The sequence below is a fragment of the Rhineura floridana genome, chromosome 21 (genome assembly GCF_030035675.1).
Source record: "Rhineura floridana isolate rRhiFlo1 chromosome 21, rRhiFlo1.hap2, whole genome shotgun sequence".
Lineage (NCBI taxonomy): Eukaryota > Metazoa > Chordata > Lepidosauria > Squamata > Rhineuridae > Rhineura > Rhineura floridana.
Genome location: NC_084500.1, coordinates 5,287,550 through 5,310,767, shown reverse-complemented (window position 1 = coordinate 5,310,767; position 23,218 = coordinate 5,287,550). Strand labels below are relative to the sequence as shown.

Sequence of the window (23,218 nt, the reverse complement as noted above, 5' to 3'; positions counted from 1 at the left end):
TCTGCCTACTCCATGCAATATGGGCAAAGTGGTATTCCAGGCAAGCATTAATAGGTTATGATGCTCGGATGTTACTTAAAAGAGGATGAAGGTGTTAGCAGCCCATGCATTAAAGACTCGTCTCTTGAATTCAAGTGGATGCTTGGTAGCTTAACTCCAGCATTGTCTTTTGTCAGTGTCTCGAAGACCATTAGGCTTTTAGCCAAGAAGGTTGATCTTAACTTCAGAAGGTGCAAGACAGGCAATTGCTGGGGAGTGGCAGGCTACTTAACTTGATCATTCCCTCTCTCCCTCCTCCCCCCTCCCCCCCCCCCGCCTTCAGCTCAATGTTTCAGCCCTGATCTGCGAGATTCAAGTCAGGATTCCAGGCCATTTTAAGCTGCTTCTGCATTGGGGCATCTGCCCTGTTTCAGCCTCGATCACTCTGGCATTTTACTTAGGGATACTGCCAAAAAAAACCCCAGCACCTTCATGCCGCATTCTTCCCCCTAACATGTAGGATGACTTAACCATGTGCCATGATGTTGTTTTGTTGTGCTTTTCCTCAGAAGCTGCAAGTAGTGCAGAATGCAGCCACTAGAATTCTGAATGGCTCAACGACTCAGAATCACACAGCGCTTGATTCTGAAGAAACTACACTGGTTGCCAATTGTCTACTGAGCCATAGTTAGGGGTTAATGCATAAAGCCCTAAATATCTTGGGAGCCAAAAACTTGCAGAATTGCCTCTCCCTATAGCAGCCTGTGTGTGCACTGAGATCTGCTGTGGAAACCCTAATTATTCTGCCATTAGGGGATACTTGTTGTGCAGTGAAACAAGCCAGGGCCTTCACTGTGGTGGCACTCCAGTTATAGAACTCCCTTCATCTACAGCTGGTACCATTCATCTTTCAGTGCCAGCTGTAGATCACAAATATTTGCTCAGGCTTTTGGAGGGGGTTGACTTGAGATGGCCAACTTCAAACAGGTTGGTCATCTGTCTGCTGTAGTACTGTGTTTTGATATTGTACATTTTTATTCGTAACGTGGAGAACAGTGTACACCACCTTGAGCTTCTTGGAGAAAAGGTGGGATATAAATGTAATAAACAAATAGATTTGACGCTTTGACAGTTTTTAATACGCGTTTTAATGTTGTATCCCATACTGGGATCATAAGTTGAGAGAGGACAGACTAGAAATTGAAGGAACAAATAAATAAAATGATCAGCCACTGAGAATGGGGTGCCATTTTGGGAACATAAAAAGAGCCTTGCTGAAGCGTACCATAGGTACAACTAACCCAGAATCCTGCTTCCCACATTGACCATCCAGTTGCCTCTTTTGGGAAGCCAACAGTCAGGGTATGGAAGTAGCAGCCCTCCCCACTGTTGCCTCCTAACAACAGAAGCATAATGCTCCTGCACATGGAAGTCCCATTTAGCCTCAAGGCAAATAGCCATTTAGCCATCCTCTGCCAGTGACTTCCCTAAATTAATGATGCATGGTACAAATAAGTTCTTTCTTTTATCCTGATAATATGGACCATGGAACAGCCACTTCCCCCCCCCATTACCTCCACCAAAATAAGGCAAACACCTGAAAGGAACTCCACAGCCCAGCAGGCCTCTGCAATTGATTGCACATCCCGGTTTGTTCTGAATCTGGAAAACCATAGTTTCCCAGTTTGGATGCAATGGGGAAACTATGGCAAAGGAATCCGGAAACTCTTCAATTGTTGCATAGCAAGGAGGGCACAAGGTGCTTCTGTATTTCAGCTTAATTAGCTGATGTAGTTTTATCTGATCTGGACCAAGATATTTCAAAGAACTTCTTTTTCAGCTTTATTAATATAAGGCAGGTCTGAGGTGTTCTGCATACTCCTTTGATGCTGGCAATGGGAATTATCTCCTAATAAATCCCCCCTTTTTTGCTGACCCCTGTTTCCTTGTCTGTCTTGGTAGGTGTGAAAAAGGAGTCATGTCACTTGTGAATGTCAGAAACTGCATCCGCTTCTATCAGACAGCTGAAGAGCTGAATGCCATCACTTTAATGAACTACTGCGCAGAGATAATTGCTAGTCACTGGGTAAGCACTGCAAGACTGGGACACAGGGTGCTTCAAGAGGACGAATGAGGATCTGGCATGCGTAATTCTAATTAATAAAAAATCAAGGCAAAACTTTCTATAAGATTTGAAACTGTACAGAGAATTCTCCATGTTTTCTTTTGCTGTGACATATGAAGAGCTGCATTGTAGGCTGTGCCACTCCAAAACTCAGATGGGGAATTGCATGTTTCAATGCTCTCCTATGTGTGGGGGGAGACCCTTGCATGTTGAAAGCTAGCAGGTTGGGGAGAAAACTTTTACCCTAGACTTTTACCTCTTTGTCTTATTAGCTTCAGAGAGCCAGTGTGGTGTAGTGGTTAAGGTGTTGGACTAGGACCTGGGAGACCAGGGTTCGAATCCCCACATAGCCGTGAAGCTCACTGGGTGACATTGGGCCAGTGACTGCCTCCCAGCCTTAGAGGGACGCAATGGTAAACCCCCTCTGAATACTGCTTACCATGAAAACTCTATTCATAGGGTTGCCATAAGTCGGAATCCGCTTGAAGGCAGTCCATTTCCATTTCTTGTTAGCTTTCTACAGGCAAGGAGTTTTCTTGTTTTTACATGAGGGAGCGTTCAGTCGTGTAGTTTCTTTCCCACTGGTGGTGGCTGCGGGGTGTATGCATCTACTTAAAATGGGATGTCTTGGCATTGACAGCAGAAGTGATGTTTGTACTGAAAACAGGAGGTTTCTGGTCTGTAATTATTGAATCATAGTTCAATTCCAAAGGTGTTTTTTTCTGTGAAAGCACTTTGTAGCGTGGGAGAAAAGTGCCTCATTCAAGATAATCAGCCTGTGCTATATGCTTGGATAAATAATGTAGCAGTTTGAGACAGTGAAATGTGGGAGGATGTTCCTGGTACAATGATCCATGCCCTTGTGTACAAAACTAGGATATTCATGTTCCTCCGCAGAAAGAGCCCTTTGATACCATCCAGAGTGTAGGCCATGGGGAACCATATAACCATTATAATGCACATGGATAGCTGCTTTTAGAAATGGAGATTTGTAAATGGAAGCTTGTAATGCTTCCTTCTCAGTTTTGAACACCTGCAATAAATGCAGCCCTTCAGCATCTTTCTGGCAGCTTGAAGAGATAGGTCAAGGAACGGTCAATGTGTAACTCCCCTCGTAGTCCACCTGGTCCTTATCCGAGAAGCAAGCGGGATGGCCTTGTTGGGGAGGGCTGACTGTCCGATACACTGCCCAGAAGAGCAGCTCCGAGTCTTATCTTGGAAGGATAATGAGCTGAAGCTGCCAAGAGAGTAGCTTTCAGAGGTCAAGATGATCTGCCTGCTAGTCGTCTTAATTAGCACAGTGTCTTAACCAATGTATAACCAGTCAAGTGCCATGATGCTTCAGATCAAATGCTGTGATGCTTCGAAGATAGTGGGCGTAACCTGTTTTCCATAGAATTGCTTTGATGCCTAGCCTGATATAGAACAAATCATGCATTATGTCAAGAAGCGATGATTTGATGTAAGATAGCAACTAATGATGTGTCTGTCACTATTGTGCCTTGCCAAAGATTTTGCTATATAAGTCACTCTTGTTGCCCAGTTCGGGGTTCAGACTGGTCAACGTTCTGTGCAGGGACCTTGCAGTCTGTTCCACTTATTGTGTATGCCTGAGTGCTGAAAGTTACTCAGTAAACTATCTCCTTGTGAGTAAACCTGAATCTGTCTTATTGACGTGTTGGTATTTTTCTCAAACCTGAAGCTTTGCCTGGGCAATACGCAGAGCAATAGAACGGGTGTATTTTTAACCAGTTTTCAGTGGTGCAGCAAAGCTTAAAACTTTTAAGTTTCTTCAGCCTTTGTGCTGCCTGCTTCTGAAAGACAGATGTTCCTATTTTGTGAGATGTTTGTAGAAATGGATGAAATGGTTTTATCAGGGCTGTGGAGTCGGGGTCGGAAGCAATTTGGGGTGGAGTCGGAGTCGGTAGAAATGTACTGACTCCGACTTCAAAATAAAATCAGTATTTTAATATTAATATTAATTTATCAATATTAATACATTAATATACATTTGCCATTTATGAAGGAGTCAGAGTCAGACAGTAGAAAAATAGAGGAGTCGAAGTTGAAGGTTTGACATACCAACTCCACAGCCCTGGGTTTTATGCCATAGTAAATAGTACCGGAGAACTTTTTTTTAAAAAAAAGGCTAAGGTTGGAGCCAAGATACTTGACTTTCTGATGTATTTATTTTTCCAGGATGATCTGAGGAAAGAAGACTTCAGTAGTATGAGTGCTCAGCTGTTGTACAAAATGATCAAATCCAAAACGGAGTTTCCTTTGCACAAAGCTATTAAAGTGGAGAGAGAAGATGTTGTTTTCCTGTATCTTATTGAAATGGATTCACAGGTATGAGGAGGCCTTCCCCTAAATCTGCACTCGGGTGGAATTTTGGGGATGTCTCTTAAAATGTGCAGTCTGCATCTTAAGAAATGCAGAACAGACTTTAGCATCTAGAATGAATTAAAAAAGAAAAGAAAGCTTAGCTGGTTGTAAAAGATGTGCAGTTATAAGGTTTCTTCCCCTGATATCTCTAATCAAACTTTTCTCTTTCGGATGGCAGTTGCTTCCTCACCCTCTTTTTTTTTAAAAAAAATATTGAACGCTGCCATATGTTTAGCCTGTTGATCCATACAGTCCAGTTCTGTCTTGGTTCTTGAACCTGGAACTGAGGTTTGGGGCTGTAGCTCAGTGGTTAGAGCACCTGCCTCGCAGAAGGACCCAGGTTCAGTCCTCAATGGCATCTCCAGGTAAGGGCTGGGAGGGACTCCCTGCCTGAAACTTTGCAGAGCCGCTGCCAGTCAGTGTAGGCAGTACTGAGCTAGATTGACCAGTGGGTCTGACTTTATCATTATTATCATTATTATTAAAAACATTAAAAAAAAAAGCTTTAAAAACATATTAACAAGCAATTCCAACACAGACGCAGATGGGGATGAGGTCTCTACTTAAAAGGCTTGCTGAAAGAGGAAGGTCTTCAGCAGACACCAGAAAGATAACAAGGATGGCGCTTGTCTTGATGTTTAAGGGGAGTTGCCACTACACCAAAGGTCCTCTTCCTTAGTATAAGGCAGCTTCCTATGTAACTTGCTTCATGCTTAATATTGCTTCATCACTAAACATGGCCTCTCCTTCAGTATCTAAACTCCTCTGGATATTTCCTAAGTGGCTGAAGTTAAACATATCGTCTTAATTTTAGTATGCTAGATTTTATTTTCTTAAGTTTGTTTATATATAAGTTACATAATTTAACTTGCATGTTTGTTTATATGTAATTCTTCTGCCTTGTACCTGTATGGCTGGTCAGTGGCTGCAAACAATAAAGATGAGATGAAATGTAGAATAAAAACTAGAACCCCTGTTTTTATCCGCTTTCTTGTAATCACACTGCCCAGCGCCTGACCTCTAATCCTGTTTTCTGTAGCTGCCTGGAAAGTTAAACGAAGTAGATCACAACGGAGATCTTGCTTTAGATCTGGCCCTCTCTCGAAGACTGGAAAGCATTGCAACCACCCTGGTTAATCACAAAGCAGACGTCGACATGGTGGACAAGAAAGGCTGGAGTTTGTTGCATAAAGCTATTCAGAGGGGTGAGGACATGCTGTCTAAAAACACACCAGTTTTAGGATAATTCCCTTTCCAGAATTTATCCTGCCCGTTCCTAGCAAAAACATCTCAGGTGCGGGGTTTAAATGTCTAGATCAGGGAGGGGGAACCTCAGGTCCAGATGTGGCCCTCCTGGTCTAGGTGGCTCAGTGGCTAGGTGCATGTGTGGAATCCCGCGCTGTGACTAACAGTGTGCTTGGTTTTGACAAACTGTGCACCGTGCAGGACAGAGCCACAACTGTGGGGATTTTTGGCAGCGAACATAGGATCCCTGACCCCTTACTTGCTTCTGATGAGCAAAGCAGGATGCGGCGGGGATTTTCAGTGGGTGGCAAAGGGGATACTGCAGCTGTTTCCCCCCTCCAAAGTGGGCACTCGCTCATCAGCTTTGGGGGTGCTCAGAGGCCTTGGAAGCGCAGCACAACTGCTGGAATGATCTCTTAAGCTTGGAGCCAGAGACCTGGGACTTGGTCCTTCGTACTGTTTCTGAAGCGCTCCAGGAACCCTGCAAGTGTAACACAATTGTGGGAACAAGCCCAGCTCCAAGCTGGAGAGGAGAGTTGAGCCTGGCCCCTCACCTCATGCTGAGATTTGGAGACTCAATGTGGAGTTGCATCCCTTGAGGGAGGGCAGGCCCTGGTGGATACCAAGGCCAGTCAAAAGCCATACATGCTGCTAAACCTGGAGTCCGAGTGTGGAAAAGTGGCCAGCAGAGTTGATAACCCCCGCCGCCCTGCTGCTTCTCCCCTGGAAATGCCTCCCCCCACCTTGTCCCGTTGCTTTGCATGTCCACAGCAAACATGCGATTGCATTTCCCCCTCAACTTGTAGCTTCAGCCTCAGGGAAGGATCTCTGCAGACATGTCCTTAATCACACTGGGAAAGTTTTCTAACCTGGACCAAACTATGCTCAGATTAGAGCGTCCTTGGGCTGATGTTGGACATTAGACTACAACTTGGCATTAAAAAAAAACCCAAATCCTCCCAGAGGCTGGCAAAGCATGGGGTGTGTTTGGCAGTTCTGAAGCTTCTAGGAGAAGGAAAGGGATCATCTTGAGGATTTATACAGCCAGATAGGAATTGGTTGCCATGGCAGTGATATCCAGAGAGCAAAGGACAAAGCAGTAGCATCTTGAATTACATCTTTGTCTGGCAAGAATAAGTGGAGCTTGTTACCTGTCCGTTTTCTGTTGTGCAATGCAAGCTGATGGCAAGCAATTTCTTTTCCCCTCTTGGGCTAAATCAGGGGTGAGGAGAACCGGTGGCCCTCCAGATGCTGCCAGACTACAACTCCCAACAGCCCCAGCAAGCGTGGCCAATGGCCAGGGATGATGGGAATTGTAGTTCAGCAACATCTGGAGGGCCAAAGGTTCCCCACACCTGAGAAAGGTTCCCCACATACTTGCAGAAGAAGAAACTTCATCTAAACATATAATAGGAAAATTATGGTCCTCTACTTTGCAAGTTAGGAGCAGCCCTTAAAAATCCGCTTTTTACAATAAGCGTAGTCATGCTCCAAGAGCCATGCATGTTTTTGGTGGCTAGGCAAAACATCTTTGCCACCGATTGTGTCCCTTCCTCCAAAGGATTGGGCAGAGCTTTGCAGAGCCTGGGAGGCCTGTGCCTTGGCACAGCAGTGGAGGGTTGTTGTGGGGTGAATTGGGGATGGGGAGAACATGTACACCCCCTTGAACTCCTTGGGGCAGCAGGCGGGGAAGGGGGGATAAAAATGTAACAATAAGAAAGTTAACACAATTTTAAGAAATATTTGTGGGACTCACCTAATCCCCTTTTCCACTGAAAGCTCTTCATCGGGGGTCTGGTTTTTTTTTTAGCAAAACAATTCCTTGTTCTAGAGATCCAAGGGGTATTCTGACTGCTTACACTTTAATGAGTGAGTGACTAACGGGAAAGGAATGTTGGCTTAGAGTTTGGAGCATTGGAGCAGGTGCCTTTCTTTCCAGGTGATTGCTTTTAATGCCTGTTCCAAATGTGTCACCGACTGCATGCTCTCTTTTTCCCCTTGTCCTTCCCAAAAGGAGACAAATTTGCTGCTAACTTCCTTATTAAAAATGGTGCCCGGGTGAACGCTGCAACGTTGGGAGACCAGGAGACTCCTTTGCACCTTGTGGCATCCTATAGCCCCAAGAAGCACAAGTCAGACATCATGGCGGAGATGGCACAGATTGCAGAGTCTCTCTTAAAGGCAGGGGCCAATCCAAATATGCAGGACAGCAAAGGAAGGTAGCGCCATATTTGTGTGATTCCTTGTCTTAACTGCTTGTACAGCTGATTTGGATGCATAGCAACTGCAGGCCTTTCTGGATGAGACTGATTACTTAGATCTGCTGCAGTCTGGGTTCAGACCCAGTTTCAGAGTTGAATCAGCCTTGGTCGCCTTTATGGATGATCCTTATCATGAGAGAGACAGGGAGTGTGACCTTGTTACTTCTGCTTGATCTCTCAGTGGCTTTTGTTACCGCTGACCATAGTATCCTCCTAGACTGACTCAATGGGATGGGTATTGGCTGCTCCATATTATGGTAGTTCCGTTCTTACCTACAGGGCCATGTTCAGAGAGTAGCACTGGATGAGTACTCCTCATTCCCCTGGCATTTGTGCCACGGTTCTGCAGGGTACTTGTCTCTCACCAGTGTTGTTTAACATATATATGAAGCCATTGGGAGCAGGCATTCAGAGTTATGGAGCAAGGTATAATCAGCGTGTGGATGACATGCAGCTCTGTTTCTCCATACCATCTGAATCAGGAGAGGCTGTGAAAGCTCTGGATCTGTGTCTGAATGCAGTGGTGGACTGGATGACGGCCAGTAAACTGTGCTTGAATCCTGGGATGAAAGGGCTCTTTAGGTGGGTGGTGTCCGTGTCCAGGAGATAAGCAAGTTACCTGTTCCAGATGGAGTTGCACTCCCTCTGAAGGAGCAGGTGCGTAGCTTGGGGGTATTCCTGGATACATCTCTCACTAGAGGCTCAAGTGTCCTCAGTGGCTAGGAGCGCTGTGTCTGGTTCAGCAGCTACGGCCATTCCTGGGTAGGGTTAGCCTGACTACTGTAGTCCATGCATTGGTAACCTTGAGGCTGGATTATTGTAATGCGCTCCATGCAGGGCTGCCCTTGTGCCTGGTTTAGAAGCTCCAGCTGGTGCAGAATGTGGCCGCTGGGCTGCTGATGGGGGCACATGGCTGACATGTGACACTACTGTTAAAACATCTACACTGGCTACCCATCCCCTACTGACCCAGGTTCAAGGTTGATGTATTTATTTACAAAACCCTAAAAACTTAGGTTCAGTGTAGAGACTATCTGAACCCTTATATCCCAGCTCAGTCACTGAGATCATCTGCCAGAACATCATTGATGATCTCCTAAATTGTCTCTAACGATAAGGACTACAAGATTATAGTGAAATGCTGTGCATGTTTAAGCGGCTTCAATTATTTTTCTATTTTTGCAGTACTGACTGGTTGTGTAATGTGGCCCTCATATATATTTATAGTGTGGTATTAATTCTTGTATTGTAATATTTGCTGTTTGTTATTTCTTATTATGGTTGTATTATTTTGTTTGAAATTGTTTTGCAATTGTTTGCTCTTGTTAGAAGTTATTTCAATTATTGTGTTTTTGCTTTCTTGTTGTAAGTCGCGTTGAGTTCTACTGTTGAAAAAAGCGACTAACAAATGCCAGTAATAAATAAATAAATAATAAATAAATAAATGGGCAAGGCTCATCTGACAAGAAATCAAGCCTTTTGTGCCATTGGCCCAGTCCTATGGAATGCTCTGCCAATTGAGATTGTTCTGACTTTTAAACGCCTGCTGAAAACTTTTGTACGTCGCCAGGCTTATGCAGGCAATTGAGGCAATATCTTTCTGCAATAGTTAGTTCATTGATTTCTGATTTTTTTTAATGCGGTTTTATTCTGTGTTTATATAGCTTGTAAACCGTTCTGATTTTTGAAAATAATGAATAGCGGTATATAAATATTTTTTTATAAATAAATGTAAACTGCTTTGTGAGGTCCTGCCTGAAAAGCAGTATATAAATGCCTTAAATAAATAATAATTTTGAAGCTGGCTTATACAGAATTGTATAATTGGTCCATCTAACCTTGCAGAGGTGCCAGTGACAGAACTCATAACCTTCTGCATGCAAAGGCACGTGTCCTGTTCATGGGATTAAAATGCATCCGTCCTCCTGGGTATTTGGTGATTGAAAAGAGATGTTGCTCCTAGGCTTTTGGAAAGAACTTGTGTCCTAATGGAACTAACCCCCCCTCTCTCCCTTGTCCCCCCCCCCGGCCCATAGGACTCCATTGCATGCCTCCATCATTGTGAGAAACGACCAAGTGTTCAGCCAGCTTCTCCAGTGCAAGCAGTAAGTCCGTGCAAACATGCTCAATAGAACAATCTGTTGCAATGAAATTTCCTCTAAAATCTGGTTATTTCTTATGATAGGGAGCGGGGAGACAATGTCCTAGCTGAGTTTTGGTTACATTGGGAACAGAGTTTTCCTTATGGCCGTTCATCTCCTTGCAGCAGGTCCCTTTGGAGGCCGTTCTTGGCTTCTAAACTGCGTATTCCTTATCGCTGTTGCGTTTTGCAAGAGACACTTGTGTATTCTTCTTGATAGGGCCACTCTGTGCTGCCAGGAGGCGGCTGGAATGATGAGCTTAGAGGATGAGCCTGGGCTCCTGCTTGGGAGGAAGGGCGGGATATAAATCAAATAATAAATCAATAAAATAATAAATAAATCCCTCAGCTGTGACATAATGCGAGTGTTTTGCCCAGCAATATAAAATAAAGACGGAAGAAAAATGGGAAAGAAAACATTAAGCAGTAGGGATGGTAGTCCTGTGACCCTCTAGATACTCTCCCAACTCCCATTAGCCCCAGCCAACGTAGTGGCCATGGATGATGGGAGTTGTAGTCCAGCTTCATTTCCCTCCAGAGCACTGTTCTTCAACTTGGGTCCCCAAATGTTGCTGGACTACAACTCCCATCATCTCTTACCATTGGCTACAAAACATAGGTGTTGAAAGCATGTTAGACAAGTGGGTAAAATCCGGCGAACTGCCTAATGTTCAGAGGACTTGATTTGTGTCTGCTTAGAACAGGTGTGGGGAACCTCCGGGGGGCCCAGATGTTGCTGGACTACAGTTCCCAACATCCCTGGCCACTGGGCATGCTTGCTGGGCCTGATGGGAGGTGTGGTTCGGTGGCATCTGGAGGGCCAGAAGTTCCCCATGGCTACCTTAGAACAAAGTCCTGACTTATAGCTTGTATCCAATGCTAGTTCTACTCGGAGTAGATTATTATTATTATTATTATTTATTTTTATCCCGCCCTTCTTCCAAAACTGGAACTCAAGGCGGCTTCCAGATAAAATAGATACATATAGTTACAAACATACAAAACTTCCTTAAAAATCAGACTATTTGCAGTATTAAAACCATTTAAACATACAGTGAAAATGAATCAGTAGACCCACTGAAGTTAACAGACATGACCAACTTAGGTTAATTACTTTCCACGGGTCTACTGTGAGAGTAGAACCTAGTTGGATGCAACCCTTAGCATTGTTCGTGGAGCATAATGAAGCTGTTGTTGGTTGTTAGACTCGATTTGGAACTGAAGGATCACGAGGGAAGCACTGCCTTGTGGCTTGCCGTCCAGTATATCACCGTGTCTTCCGACCCGTCCGTCAACCCCTTTGAGGATGTCCCAGTAGAGAACGGCACGTCCTTCGACGAGAACAGCTTTGCAGCCCGGCTCATCCAGCAAGGCAGTAACACGGATGCTGCAGACACAGCGACAGGTGAGAGGAAGAGAGATACAGGGGGCAAGGATACAAGGGCATTGACAAAGCGTTTGCATTTTCTTCGTGGCTGGAGAGAAGCGTTCCATGGCATCTTTTCGACTTTTCGTACTCACTTCCTCAGGACTATGTGATGCCCTTAAAAATAAAAAATTTAAAAGGCCAACAATAGAAACTGGCACTGGCTTAAGTTGTACTGGTGGGTCTTGTCTGCAACGCTTCTAGGGTACAAAGTGCTTCATATACTCTTACCCATAAAAGCAGCAGATTTGAAAACAGCTAAAAGCATAAAATAATAGTGGATTAAAACTATTCAGCAAAGTTTTAAAAAGCCATCGGTTCGCTCATTATTACTAAAATTAGTGGGCACGCTTTTTAATTCCTCTCACTACTCAAATGTGGAATCTTGGGTGAGATTATTATTTATTATATTTATTTGTTGCTTACTACAAAATGTTTGTCTCAAAGTGGCTTACATGATTATTTATTTGTTTATTTTATTTATACCCTGCCCTTCCTTCCAGCAGGAGCCCAGGGCGGCAAACAGAAACACTAAAAACACTTTAAAACAAAATAAAAAGACCTTAAAATACACTAAAACAAAACAACATTAAAAACATTAAAAAAAACCTTTAAAAACATCTTTAAAAAAAAGGGTTAAAGACATATTAAAAGACATATTAAAAGCAATTCCAACACAGACGCAGACTGGGATAAGGTCTCTACTTAAAAGGCTTGTTGAAGGAGAAAAGGTCTTTAGTAGCAGACTGGGATAAGGTCTCTACTTAAAAGGCTTGTTGAAAGAGGAAGGTCTTCAGTAGCAGACTGGGATAAGGTCTCTACTTAAAAGGCTTGTTGAAGGAGAAAAGGTCTTTAGTAGCAGACTGGGATAAGGTCTCTACTTAAAAGGCTTGTTGAAGGAGAAAAGGTCTTCAGTAGCAGACTGGGATAAGGTCTCTACTTAAAAGGCTTGTTGGAAGAGGATGGTCTTCAGTAGCAGACTGGGATAAGGTCTCAACTTAAAAGGCTTGTTGGAAGAGGAAAGTCTTCAAAAGGTGCCGAAAAGATAGCAGAGATGGCGCCTGCCTAATATTTAAGGGTTGATGCTTGATTGATTGATGCTTGGGCTGGTAAATCCACACACACATGCCTTGTGTGTAGCCTTGGTCAAAATGCTGAAGAACCTCAGCTTTCATTTGAAACAACTGGCTTCCTTTAACGGCTGCAGCACCAGTTTTGTTCTGACCTCCAGCATTGTGGATTAGGATGTGAGGAGGTGGTTGACCTTTTGCCTGCTGTTCTAACTCTGTGCTTCCCCCCCTCCTCTCCCCCCCCCCTTCCCGGTTGCCCCCAGGAAACTGCTTGCTGCAGAGAGCAGCTGGAGCCGAAAACGAAGCTGCTGCTCTGTTCCTGGCAACCCACGGGGCCAAAGTTAACCACAGGAATAAATGGGTAGGTAAAGAGAAGAGAAGGTTGAATTAAGCAGAATTCTGGTATCAAACTCTCCACCTACGCATTTCTCATTCCCTGGAGGGAAGTCATTTGAGACTTAGCAGCAAGCCCAAAAGTGCTTTACTGAAGGATGCAGCTGTCACAACGCAGGTAGGTCAGGCTAGCTCACATTTTACTGTGGTGAGATGGAGACAGGTGTGTGTGTGTGTTTGGATTGCCTCAACTACTGTTCATCTCTTTCCACAAGGCAAAAGTAATAAATCACCAGGAGATCCTTCCTTGAGTAGAGTCTCCTAGTGCCCGGAGAGGTGGGTGGCGTGGAAGAAGAAAGGTAGTGGGGGGTGGAGTCTGCAGTTCTGATGGCCCACCTTTGGTCTCAACCCAAGCCTAATCTTGGGCCTAATATCTGAACGAGCTAGTTTGATCTCTTTCTTTTTAGCATTAGTAGGAAGGTGGCTGTTGCAGAGTTTAATTATTGGGCTGATTTGGCCTCCGCAGGGTTCCATTGTTTTTTAATCTTACATTGGCTCTGTTTGCAAGACACCGCAAGCCTTAAACTGTGGCTTATCGACAAGTAGTGCACTGTTCGTGCACGCTCATGTTTTGCCCTGCCAAGGGCTGGGAGCAACAAACCATGGCTTACTGTGACATGCGAACTGGTGCTCCTTGGTTTGTTTCTCTCCAAACAAACCACAGTTTTAAGCCAAAGTTTGTTCAATAAGGAGGCAGAGGCAAGGGGAAGGTTGCTCTGCGACTGCAGAGCTGAAAGGAAGCGCATTCTGGTCTATGCCACTGGCCAGGATACCAAGAGCCACTGGGGGCTGCACCTCCTGCCTCCCAGGAAGATCGTCATGGCAAGGAGGGGGAGACCAACATGCCCCCTTCTGACAGCCAGAGAAGGAGAGGCTATAGGGAGCTTGCTTCTCCCCTTCCTCCCTGCATGAAAGAATACCAACTGCCAGTTATCCAGAACTGTAAAACTGGAGGGAGGCACCTTCTCACCCCTGCCATGAGCCATTTCATCTGGGGCCTCTGAGAAACTGCCCCCTTTATCTCCCAGGAAGAACATCATAGCAAGGGGGAAACCAACTAGGTTCCATCCATTAGCAGCGGAAAGAGCAGCTGCTCCAGTGGCTATTTTCCCTCCTCATTCCTTTTCCCTTTTATATTTTGCACTAGTTGCTGATTTGCTGTTGGGTAGATTCAGGCCTCGTATTGAGTGCTGCGTCCAGTTCTGGTCTCTGCAAGAAGGATGCAGACAAACTGGAACAGGTTCCGAGGAGGGCAACAAGGATGATCAGGGGACTGGGGAAAAAGCCCTATGAGGAGAGACTGAAAGAACTGGGCATGTTTACCCTGGAGAAGAGAAGACTGAGGGGAGATGTGACAGCACTCTTCAAGTACATGAAAGGTTGTCACAGAGAGGAGGGCCAGGATCGCTTCTCAATCATCCCAGAGTGCAGGACATAAAATAATGGGCTCAAGTTGCAGGAAGGCAGATTTCAACTAGACATCAGGAAAAACTTCCTAACTGTTAGAGCCATACGACAATGGAACCAATGACCTAGTAGTGGGCTCTCCGACACTGGAGGCCTTCAAGAGGCAGCTGGACAGCCATCTGTCGGGAATGCTTTGATTTGGATTCCTGCATTGAGCAGGGGGTTGGACTCGATGGCCTTATAGGCCCCTTCCAACTCTACTATTCTATGATACTTGTGTGAATTCACAAAGCCCTAAACAAGTTGGGCCAAAGTACCTTAAGGGCCATGTGATCGCATATGCTCCACCCCAATCACTGAGATCCTCTGATAAGGCACTTCTGGTGGTTCCCATGCCCCTGTGGTTCGGTTGACCTTTACCAGGGACTGAGCCTTTAGTGTGGCATGCCCTGCCCTGTGGAACTCCATGCCACTAAAGGTTCAGCCTGAACGGTCCCTCCCTTCTTCTAGATGTCTTCTGAAAACTGTATTGTTTAGGCAGACCTTTGCAATGTGTTTTTATAATCAACTACTATTTACTGATGTTTTACTGATATTTTTAATGATGTTTTTACTCATTTTGTTAAAATCTTGTGTGCCTTGATACACTTTTATGAAAGGGAAGATTATGCATACTTAAATAAATAATTTGGGAACTTGCTGGCTGGGTCTGTCTTGTCTGTTAATATATGCGCTTTGCTTAGAAAACTTTAGGCACTTTCATAAATGTATTACAATTATTATATATATCTTTATTGCTTAGTCAACCGACCATTGCAATCCAAAGCTAGTACAAAACATTAAAACGTTAAAACTTAAAACATAGAGCCATAATATAAGTAGTACAGAAATCAGTTTCGTACATTACAGATTAAAAACTGTGCGCAATCATGCGGGGTCTAGTCATCATGGCCAGGTTCAGAAATTTGGCCACCTGAACAGTTATTGCTTTACCAGTGCCCACTAGGAGTATTGACAAAAGAGCAGCAGAGGAACGTACTGGGAAGGATTGGAAGATGGGATACAGAAGATCTTTCCTAGCTCCATCATAAAATGTACACCTAAACAATTATTATTTGATACGTCGCCTCATCTCAAAAAGGATATTATAGAGTTGGAAAAGGTTCAGAAGACGGCAACCAGAATGATCAAGGGGATGGAGCGACTCCCTTACGAGGAAAGGTTGCAGCATTTGGGGCTTTTTAGTTTAGAGAAAAGGCGGGTCCAAGGAGACATGATAGAAGTGTATAAAATTATGCATGGTATTGAGAAAGTGGATAGAAAAGTTCTTCTCCCTTTCTCATAATACTAGAACTCGTGGACATTCAAAGAAGCTGAATGTTAGAAGATTCAGGACAGACAAAAGGAAGTTCTTTACTCAGCGTATAGTTAAACTATGGCATTTGCTCCCACAAGACGCAGTAATGGCCACCAGCTTGGATGGCTTTAAAAGAAGATTAGACAAATTCATGGAGGACAGGGCCATCCATGGCTACTAGCTGTGATGGCTGTGCTCTGCCACCCTAGTCAGAGGCAGCATGCTTCTGAAAACCAGTTGCCGGAAGCCTCAGGAGGGGAGAGTGTCCTTGCACTCGGGTCCTGCTTGCGGGCTTCCCCCAGGCACCTGGTTGGCCACTGTGAGAACAGGATGCTGGACTAGATGGGCCACTGGCCTGATCCAGCAGGCTCTTCTTATGGTCTTATGTTGTGCTGCTAAGGTCTGTGGAAGCTGCTTTTAAAGTCCACGTCCAAGGGCCTTTTGTCTTGTCTCCCTGCCCACCCCTTGCTTCCCACAAGCAATTGTCTTTAAGTCACCCAGACTCTTCTTTTCAAAGGGAGAGACGCCACTGCACACGGCTTGTCGGCATGGCCTAGCCAATCTCACCGCAGAGTTGCTGCAGCAGGGAGCGAACCCCAACATCCAGACGGAGAAAGCCGTACCTGCCCAGAAGGGGACAGCAATCCCCAGCGCTGCAGATAATGTCAGCCTGCAAACTCCACTTCACATGGCAATAGCCTATAACCACCCAGATGTGGTGTCTGTCATACTGGAGCAAAAAGGTAACGCTGACATGGGGAGCTGCCAGTTGGGAAGGGGTGGGATTGCAGTGAGACGGCTGAAAGAGAGAACGAAGATCCGGAGAGGAAAGCTGAGAGGGCCCTTTGTCGCCCCAGGGGAAGGCCTTGTGGAGGAGATCCGGGCTTTCACTCTATGCGAGAGTGTGCGGGAGTGTCTTGTGATCCCAGAGAGGGAGCTGGGAAGACTTGACCTGAGTAGAGCGAGACCCCACTTTTCTGTGCCTGGAAGAAAGTGTCATTTGAGCTCTAAGGAGCCTGTCTGCAGAGCCCTTGCAATCAAGACTGCGAATCAGCTGTGGCTATACCTGTGTGAAGCAGGAAGGTTGCAATGGGATTTGGGGAAAGGAGAACTCTAGTGTGCTGCTTAGAGCGTAAGGGCCATATTCTGGCATAAGTGCTTGTTCGCCCTCAAATTCTGGTTTTGTTCAACAGATAAATCCTACCCGTTTTTTAAGGGAGTCCAGGAGTGCATTGTCTTCCAGCCAGAATCTGCACTCTGGCAGGGTCTGAACACCCTTCCCTCTGAGAATGTTCTGCAGGGGCTGGCTGGATGTTTTCAATCTTGACACCTTGGGATGAATTTTTCAAAGTAAATTTACTAGAATAGTTTTAACTTCCTGCATACTTAAAAAAAAAATCTTGGATAAGAGAGATGAGCATAGGTAGGTGCTTTATACTAAGTCCAGCCGTGGATCCATTAAGCGCACTGTCTACTTTTGAATGGCAGACGCTCTCCTGTATCTCAGTCAAAAATCTCCCCATTCATTTGCTCCCTAATCCTGTCTTCACTGGAGATGCCATTGGGGATTGATCCTGGGGACTTTGCGTGTGTTTCAGGTGCTCTGCCACTGAGCTGTGGGCCCTGCCCAAGACATAGGGGTGTAAGAGGTGCTCTTTGCACAAAGGATGGGGATCAAAACACCTGGTTTAGAACAAACACAAACATGCTAGGCATGAGAAAAGAACCCACCAGAAATTTATTCATTGTATTTAACAAGATTTATATACCGCTTAATTGTAGAAAGAGAGCCAGTGTGGTGTAGTGGTTAAGGTGCTGGACTACGACCTGGGAGACCAGGGTTCAAATCCCCATACAGCCATGAGGCTCACTGGGTGACCTCGGTGAGTCACTGCCTCTCAGCCTCAGAGGAAGGCAATGGTAAACCCCCTCTGAATACCTTTTACCATGAAAACCTCCTAAATAGGTTACAAAAAAGCATTAAATTTGTCAGTAAAACAGTTCAAAGCAAGTAATTAAAAACACTGTTAAAACAATTAAAACACCAACAGACTAAAAAGATTAAACCATATCAGCATCTGTGCATCTGGAAACGCTTGCCTAAACAAAAAAGTGTTAAGCAGGCGCTGAAAAGAATACTGCACAAGTGCTTGCCTGGTGTCAATAGACAGGGAGTTTGAAAGGGTAGGTGCTGCCACACTGAAACAATAATTTATTATAAGTGTGGAATGAGTATTGTGTGGCATCTGTAACAGGGCCAGTTCCTCAGATTGAAGCGGTTGAGTGGCACATATGACGTCAGGCAGTCCCGCGAGTAAACTGGTCCCAAGCTGTTAAAGGGCTTTATTTATTTATTTATTGTACTTATATACCGCCCCATAGCCAAAGGCCTCTGGGCTGTTTACAGTAACTAAAAACATTAAAATATACCAAGAGTAACACCTTGAGCTTGGCGTGGTAACAAACTCAGCAACCAGTGCAGATCCCTGAGCAGAGGTGTTATATGCTGACAGGGTCTCACTCTCATCAGCAATCGGGCTGCAGCATTCTGCACCAAGCTGCAGTTTCTGGGTCACATCTCTCCTCCGGGCCTGGTCTCTAGAGCTTTGCATAAGACCTGGGCTGGAACTACACCACCCACACCCTGATGACCTGGAACACACATAAAGACACGGACGGGACTCCCCAACACTATAAGTGAGTTATATCCAACCAGGTGCTACTCATAGTAGACCTGTTAGAATTAATGGACCTGTGGTAGTCATGTTTGTTAATTTCATTGGGTCTACTCTGGGCATGGCTAACACTGGGTAAAATCCAGTGTCTGGAAATCTCATGCGATTGTTAAAGCAGAAGTTCAGATGGCTTCCTAAGAGCAGCACTTCTCAATCTGGTTCTTCTTCTGGAGAAGAAGACAAAAGATTAACTTAAAGCTTAAAAGAGGATTTGTGATTTTCTTTTTTAGCTAACGCCCTTCACGCCACTAACAACCTGCAGATCATTCCTGACTTCAGTCTAAAGGACTCCAGAGACCAAACCGTGCTGGGATTGGCCTTATGGACAGGTAAGAGTTAAAAGATGAGTGGCCTGTGGAACGTATGAGTGTGTGTTCACGGAGGCTACTCCAGCTCCAAGGAAATAATAAAATAATTTAACTAACTAACTTAAAAGGTATAAGCAGTGTATGCTGTCCTGAGCTCTTTGAAGGAAAGTCAGTCCCAGAGTGCAGGACATGGAATAATGGGCTCAAGTTGCAGGAAGCCAGATTTCGACTGGACATCACAAAAAACTTCCTAACTGTTGAGCCATACAACAATGGAACCAATGACCTAGAGAGGTAGTGGGCTCTCTGACACTGGAGGCCTTCAAGGGGCAGCTGGACAGCCATCTGTCGGGAATGCTTTGATTTGGATTCCTGCATTGAGCAGGGGGTTGGACTTGATGGCCTTAAAGGCCCCTTCCAACTCTACTATTCTATGATTCTATGAAATGTACTGAATAAAATGCAGTTCTGTTCCCTTCCCCCCCCCCCAGGTATGCACACTATTGCTGCTCAGCTCCTTGGATCGGGGGCCTCCATCAATGACACGATGTCGGACGGGCAGACTCTGCTGCACATGGCAATACAGAGGCAGGACAGCAAGAGCGCACTCTTCCTCCTAGAACATCAAGCCGATATCGGGGTCAGGTAATAAGATCTTGGCTAGACGTTGGAATTTCTGGGAGAGTCTGCCACAGAGGCAGGTTTGCCTCGGGCAACCGACTTGCCTTCATCCATGGGCCAATCAAGTTCCAGCTGCCCTTGCCTCAGAGGTCATCGGTGGGCTCTGCCAGTGGGTGGAGGTTGAAAGTCAACACCAGGGAAAGGACGAGGGCAGGGAATACCACCTGGATTCTCCTGGCACCAGTGGAGACTGGCGGCTCCAGTGTCAATGGGGCAATGAATCCGCTCCAGGTTTCAGTCCGAATGTTCAAGGAGCTGTCCAAGGTAGCACCTGGGACAGCTCCTTGGAAGTTCTGACTAAAACCCATAGTGGATAAAAGAATATCTGGTTACGTCAGGAAGCCTGCAGTGCATATGCATAACATATGCATAGAATATTATACATATGTGAATTTCTTTTTATTCTGAGGATCTTTGGAGAGGCTCTTGGGCTATAAAGCGGGATATGGGCATTCTAAATAATTTTTTAAAATATATTTTATTTGAATTTTATAATTGTGCAAGAGCAACAAGCACAACAAAATGATAAAGAAAATAAAAACAGACTCCCTCCCCCTCTTCCCCCTTCCCCACTAAGAAGGATACAGGGTATATCTAGCATTCTAAATAACTGAACTGCTGGGGCCCAAACAATCTGCCCCCCCATCCCTGATGCCTTCAGTGGGCCCTATTCCCCCCCCCCCGTGCTCCATTGCCAAGCACTTCTAGTCACCATCTTGGATTTTCTCTGTGCATTTCCCTTGCCCCCAATGATCTTGAAGAAGTCATTCTAGAGCACCGGGGTGGCGGTGGAAAGAGATGGCTGCTGCTTTTGAAAATATCCTGGTCTGAAATATTAGCATGCATGTGCGCAGCCTCTTAAAACTGAAGCGCTGACTCCTATCCCTTCCATTGAGTTGAAGCCCTGCACATCTGTATAAAAACAAGGAACCATGGGAAGAAGTGCAGCTTTTTTTTCCGGAGGTGGTGAAGTATTATAAATATGAGACAATAAGTTGTGTGTGTATGTTGTGCCGATGATAATTATTAATTAAATTTATATCCCACCCTTCCTCTCGGTAGGAGCCCAGGGCGGCAAACAAAAATACTAAAAACACTCCACAACATCGTAAAAACAGGCTTTAAAACACATTAAAACAAAACATTTGTAAAAAACATTTTAAGAAAAAGAACGTGAGAACATAAGAAGAGCCTGCTGGATCAGGCCAGTGGCCCATCTAGTCCAGCATCCTGTTCTCACAGTGGCCAACCAGGTGCCTGGGGGAAGCCCGCAAGCAGGACCTGAGTGCAAGAACACTCTCCCCTCCTGAGGCTTCCGGCAACTGGTTTTCAGAAGCATACTGCCTCTGACTAGGGTGGCAGAGCACAGCCATCATGGCTAGTAGCCATTGATGGCCCTGTCCTCCATGAATTTGTCTAATCTTCTTTTAAAGCCATCCAAGCTGGTGGCCATCACTGCGTCTTGTGGGAGCAAATTCCATAGTTTGACTATGCGCTGAGTAAAGAAGTACTTCCTTTTGTGTGTCCTGAATCTTCCAACATTCAGCTTCTTTGAATGTCCACGAGTTCTAGTATTATGAGAGAGGGAGAAAAACTTTTCTCTATCCACTTTCTCAATGCCATGCATAATTTTATACACTTCTATCATGTCTCCTCTGACCCGCCTTTTCTCCAAACTAAAAAGCCCCAAATGCTGCAACCTTCCCTCATAAGGGAGTTGCTCTTCAGTCTTTAGCTTCAGCTTTAAAAACATATTAAAAAACAATTCCAACACAGATGCAGACTGGGATAAGATTTCTACTTAGGCTTGTTGAAAGAGGAAGGTGTTCAGTAGGCGCCGAAAAGTTAAGAGAGATTAATATTTAAGGGGAGGAAATTCCAAAGGGTTGGTGCCACTACACTAGAGGTTCAAGACCAGCCTTGCCCATCTTGCTTTGCATGACGAAGGTCCCAGCTTGAATCCATGGCAGCTGAAGTGATCTCCAGTAGAAGGTGGTGGGAACGATCCTCCTCCTGCATGAGATCCTGGAGAGCTATGGCCACTCAGAGTAGACCATACTGGCTTGCTTTAAGGCAGCTCTATATGTCCGTCTCGTTAAAAAGAACCCCAAAGAAAACGTGTGGTACCGCTGGTAAGTCCCACTTGTGCTCCAACTTGAAGGCCATTTTGCTTTATTAGAACTTTATGGTTTGTTTACAATCAGAAGTGGGAAACCTTTGGCCTGTGCGCCAATCACGGGCCACCAGGAGAGTCCGGTTTGGATTTCAAGGCCATTTTCCTTGTGACGTCAGGCAGGAGGATGTGGTTAAATCCTGCGTTGTCTGTCTGCGTCTTCAAGCATGTGTGTGACTTGTTCTTGCCCTGACATGACCCCCTGCCTGATCAGGTATGGGTTTGTCTCAGAATGCCCTGACCATCTTTTTCGCTCGTGATGTCATTGCACCTGATGTCACTGTGAGGTGGGTGGGTAGCCCCACCCACCTGTCAGCTTTGGCCCACGAGGCCAATTCTGATCAGGATCCAGCCTGTGGAGCCATCCCTGGTTTCCCTAGGGAAAAGGGGAAGCAGCATGGCCTCTCTTTGACCCTCTCCCTCCCCAAAAAAGACTGACAAGGTGCCAAATGGCAGTTTTACTAGCAGAATCATGATGCCTTGACATCACTCCTGTGCCTCTGAGAAGGTTTTCGTGTTTGGGCATTGTATTGTTTCTCACAGGGATGTTGTTATTAACGAATATAATAATTATTATTATTTGTTAAAGATTTCTTTGGGTACCACTTGGGGGCTTTCTCTCTTCCTCTGCTGTCTTTTGTGGGTTTGTCTTTAGTGCCACCTGTCTCTCGCTGCTCCCCCCTCCCCAGCCGGTCACTGATGCACCACTTGTGCCTCTCTGCCTGCGTATAGCACAGTGCGCTTGTTTGCAGGACTCAGGATGGTGAGACGGCCCTCCAGCTGGCCATCAAGAACCAGCTTCCACTTGTGGTCGATGCAATCTGCACTAGGGGAGCAGACATGTCTGTGCCGGATGACAAAGGGAATCCTCCACTCTGGCTCGCTCTTGAAAACAACCTGGAAGACATTGCTTCCACTCTGGTAAGAGTCCTTTCCCTTTATTTCTTCCATAGACCAATCATACAATTAGTGGAATTGATAGGGGCCTATAATCCAACCCCCTGCTCGCTGCAGGAATTCAACTCACCTGACAGGTGGCTGCCCATCAAATATCATCCAACCAATGGACGCACTTCCCAGTCTTAATCATTCTTCTCTAACAAATCAACCTGCAGAAGTTTTAAGGCAAAATACATGCAGGGTGAGGTTTTTTTGTTTTTGTTTTTAAGCAACAAGTGCAGAAAATGAGGATAATGAAACTTAAAATGGAAATGGACTGCCTTCAAGTCGATCCCTAGTTATGTTGACCCTACGAACAGGGTTTTCATGGTAAGTGGTATTCAGAGGTGGTTTCCCATTGCCTTCCTCTGAGGCTGGGAGGCCGTGACTGGCACAAAGTCACCCAGTCAGCTTCATGGCTGTGTGGGGTTTCGGACCCTGGTCTCCCAGGTCGTAGTCCAACACCTTAACCACTACACCACACTGGCTCTCACAATGAAACTTAGGAGAAGCTGAAAAGAAGACCTGTGGGAGGAGAAACCTAGAAAGAAGTCCAAGATAAAGCTACATTGCAAACTTGGTTGTGGCTTATGT

At 45.3% G+C, this 23,218-nt stretch overlaps 1 protein-coding gene across 3 annotated transcripts in view; it reads left to right on the top strand.

Annotated features, from left to right (window-relative positions):
• ANKFY1 (ankyrin repeat and FYVE domain containing 1) overlaps window positions 1–23,218 on the top strand; it is a 71,617-nt gene that overhangs the window by 28,064 nt on the left and 20,335 nt on the right. For all 3 annotated transcript variants that reach the window (XM_061605459.1, XM_061605461.1, XM_061605462.1), the window contains exons 5-15: window positions 1,942–2,065; window positions 4,304–4,453; window positions 5,529–5,694; window positions 7,749–7,953; window positions 10,032–10,100; window positions 11,341–11,540; window positions 12,895–12,992; window positions 16,306–16,531; window positions 18,754–18,852; window positions 19,323–19,476; window positions 22,438–22,606. In XM_061605459.1, the coding sequence (XP_061461443.1) occupies window positions 1,942–2,065; window positions 4,304–4,453; window positions 5,529–5,694; window positions 7,749–7,953; window positions 10,032–10,100; window positions 11,341–11,540; window positions 12,895–12,992; window positions 16,306–16,531; window positions 18,754–18,852; window positions 19,323–19,476; window positions 22,438–22,606 (1,660 nt within the window). The remainder of the gene's footprint in view (window positions 1–1,941; window positions 2,066–4,303; window positions 4,454–5,528; window positions 5,695–7,748; window positions 7,954–10,031; window positions 10,101–11,340; window positions 11,541–12,894; window positions 12,993–16,305; window positions 16,532–18,753; window positions 18,853–19,322; window positions 19,477–22,437; window positions 22,607–23,218) is intronic.